Below are 2613 nucleotides of genomic sequence, written 5' to 3' on the forward strand. Positions count from 1 at the left end.
TTTATGTGAAATGAATTATGTTTTTTATAACATTAATTATGCAGTAAATTATTTACTTTATGAAATTTGTTTTTAATAATAATCACATGTAATGGTTAATGACAAATAAACATCTCCCAATAAAATCTTCACAACTTTATGTTGAAGAGTCATATCAACTTAACACAAGTAATGATAATGCTATAGATTATTGAAGAGTCAAATCAACTGTTCAAGTGTCCTACATCAGATGCATCAATAATTCAATTGCAATTCAGAGTGCAATGACACATCAATTTCATTGCAGAGATTGCATTGAAGTGTCATATGGACTATATATACATGCATGACACATCAATTCAGAGTTACTCACATGCAAAATCAGAGCAACTCACAAGCATTGATAGTCACTTGGACTATATATACATGCAAGTGTTATTCAAAACAGAAAGAATCCCAAACAAACCAACTATCAAACCATAACCAAAACATGTCTTTCATTTCCTCCACCTCAAGCTCTAGTTCTTCTGATTTCTCAAATAACGTTGAATTTGATCGGTTAGTTGATGATTATGCTGCTAACCACCTACCTCATATTTTAATTCCCCAACACTCATCACAAGAATCCCAGCTTAATAATGATATAGCAAATGTCCCGGAGCCTAAAAGGGATAGGGAAAGAGAAAAAAGGCATGTACAACTATATAACAATTATTTTGCGAGTAATGCAGTGTATAACGACAACCAATTCCGCCGTAGATCTCGTATGCGAAGATCTTTGTTCTGTCGCATTATGATAAAGGTGGTTGAAGGGGATCAATTCTTCCAACAACGTCCGAATGTAGCTGGAAAGCTTGGTTTATCACCGTTGCAGAAATGCACCGCTGCAATAAGAATGTTAGCGTATGGCGTAGCCCCCGATGTCGTGGATGAATATCTACGTATCGGCCAAACAACCTCAAGGAATGCATTGCAACATTTTTGTCAGGGGGTTATTTCACAATTTGAAAGTGAAAATCTACGTAAACCTACAGATGAAGATTTAAGGAGAATCCTTCATCAAAATGAATTGCGTGGGTTTCCAGGCATGATTGGTAGTATAGACTGCATGCATTGGGAGTGGAAGAATTGTCCTACGGCTTGGAAAGCTCAATATGCTGGTCGTAGCAAGACTGCAACCCTCATTCTTGAAGTTGTTGCTGATCAGGATTTATGTATTTGGCATGCGTTCTTTGGAATTCCTGGCTCATGTAATGATCTTAATGTCCTTTACCATTCACCGGTGTTTGATGATGTTTTACAAGGTCGTGCACCACCAATAAATTTTTGGGTAAACGGACATCAATATGAGTTGGCCTACTACTTGGCAGATGGGATTTATCCGAAATGGCCAACTTTTATACAAGGTATTACACATCCTCAAGTTCAAAAAGACAAGTTGTTTGCTGATCAACAAGCAGCAGTTTGGAAAGACGTTGAACGGGCTTTCGGAGTTTTACAAGCTAGGTTTGCTATACTACGACAACCTGCACTGGCCTTCGACGAAGATATTCTTTGTGACATTATGAAAGCCTGTATAATAATGCACAACATGATCATCGAGGATGAAAGACACAACTACACACGGGCAGATGTTCTGAGACGATACTACGAAGAAGATCGACCACAACGTACAACAGCGCGGGCGGGACCGAGCACAAGTGCCACGGTGAATAACAACGAGCCATTTGAGTTCAACGTCGGGCGGCCGCCCAACATAGATTTCAACGCGTATTTTCAGAGGAGGATTGCCCTTCGTGATAGAGAAATTCATTCGTCTCTCAAACAAGATTTAGTAGAACACATATGGCAGAACTTTCGTCATAATACGGCCGAATAAGCAAAGTTGTAGAATGTAATCGTATCGTGTTGAAGTTTTAATACTCGTCCTCGTGTATTATATTAGCTCAAACCGCTAACATTAAGTTTGTAAACGTACTGTTATTTAATATCCGATGTATTTGTATTGTCGTTTATGTGTTTATTTCAAAAATGTGCTTCTTATTATGTAATCGTTTAAGTTTAAGAAAACATCTTTCGTAGAATCTATATTTGCTGTAATTTTTTTTAATTATTATATTCTAATAAGAACGTTAAATTCAAAATTATATTGAAAATGTTCTTTTTATTAATTTTACCCGTCATTAAATAAATAAAAATATAAAACAAAAAAAATAAAAATTTACCAAAATAATTAAAAAATTATTAAAAATTATTACATTACAATTAAAACGTAATTAAAAAAAAATATGACATATTTTTAATTGTATTGGAAAGTTAAATATGTAGTATAAACATTATTAAAAAAAAAGGATAAAAAAAAGGTGATGTGTATTTATGGTGGGGTATAGTAAATAGTGGAGGATAAAGTGATGAGGAGTTTTTTTTAAGAGCATTGGTGTAGAAAAAAAAAACCTCTAATGAGAGGAATTGGATGGGAAGAGAGAGAAAGTGGGTAGAGAGAGATTGAAGGGTTTGTTTTCTCCTCACTGCTGATAATGGTCTTAGTACACATATTCCATAGCGTCAAGAACTTTTGGTAACAGAGGCAAAGTATAGTAAAATCCTACTTTAATAAAAACTTTCTCAGATTGC

General features: G+C 35.1%; 1 protein-coding gene across 1 annotated transcript; it reads left to right on the forward strand.

The window, feature by feature from the left end:
* Positions 1-469: 469 nt before the first annotated feature.
* LOC110698164 lies at positions 470-1858 on the forward strand. The gene has a single exon (XM_021875571.1). The coding sequence runs from the start codon at positions 470-472 to the stop codon at positions 1856-1858; it is 1389 nt and encodes a 462-aa protein (XP_021731263.1).
* The last annotated feature ends 755 nt before the right edge of the window (positions 1859-2613 follow it).

The sequence above is a fragment of the Chenopodium quinoa genome, unplaced genomic scaffold (genome assembly GCF_001683475.1).
Source record: "Chenopodium quinoa cultivar QQ74 unplaced genomic scaffold, ASM168347v1, whole genome shotgun sequence".
NCBI lineage: Eukaryota > Viridiplantae > Streptophyta > Magnoliopsida > Caryophyllales > Amaranthaceae > Chenopodium > Chenopodium quinoa.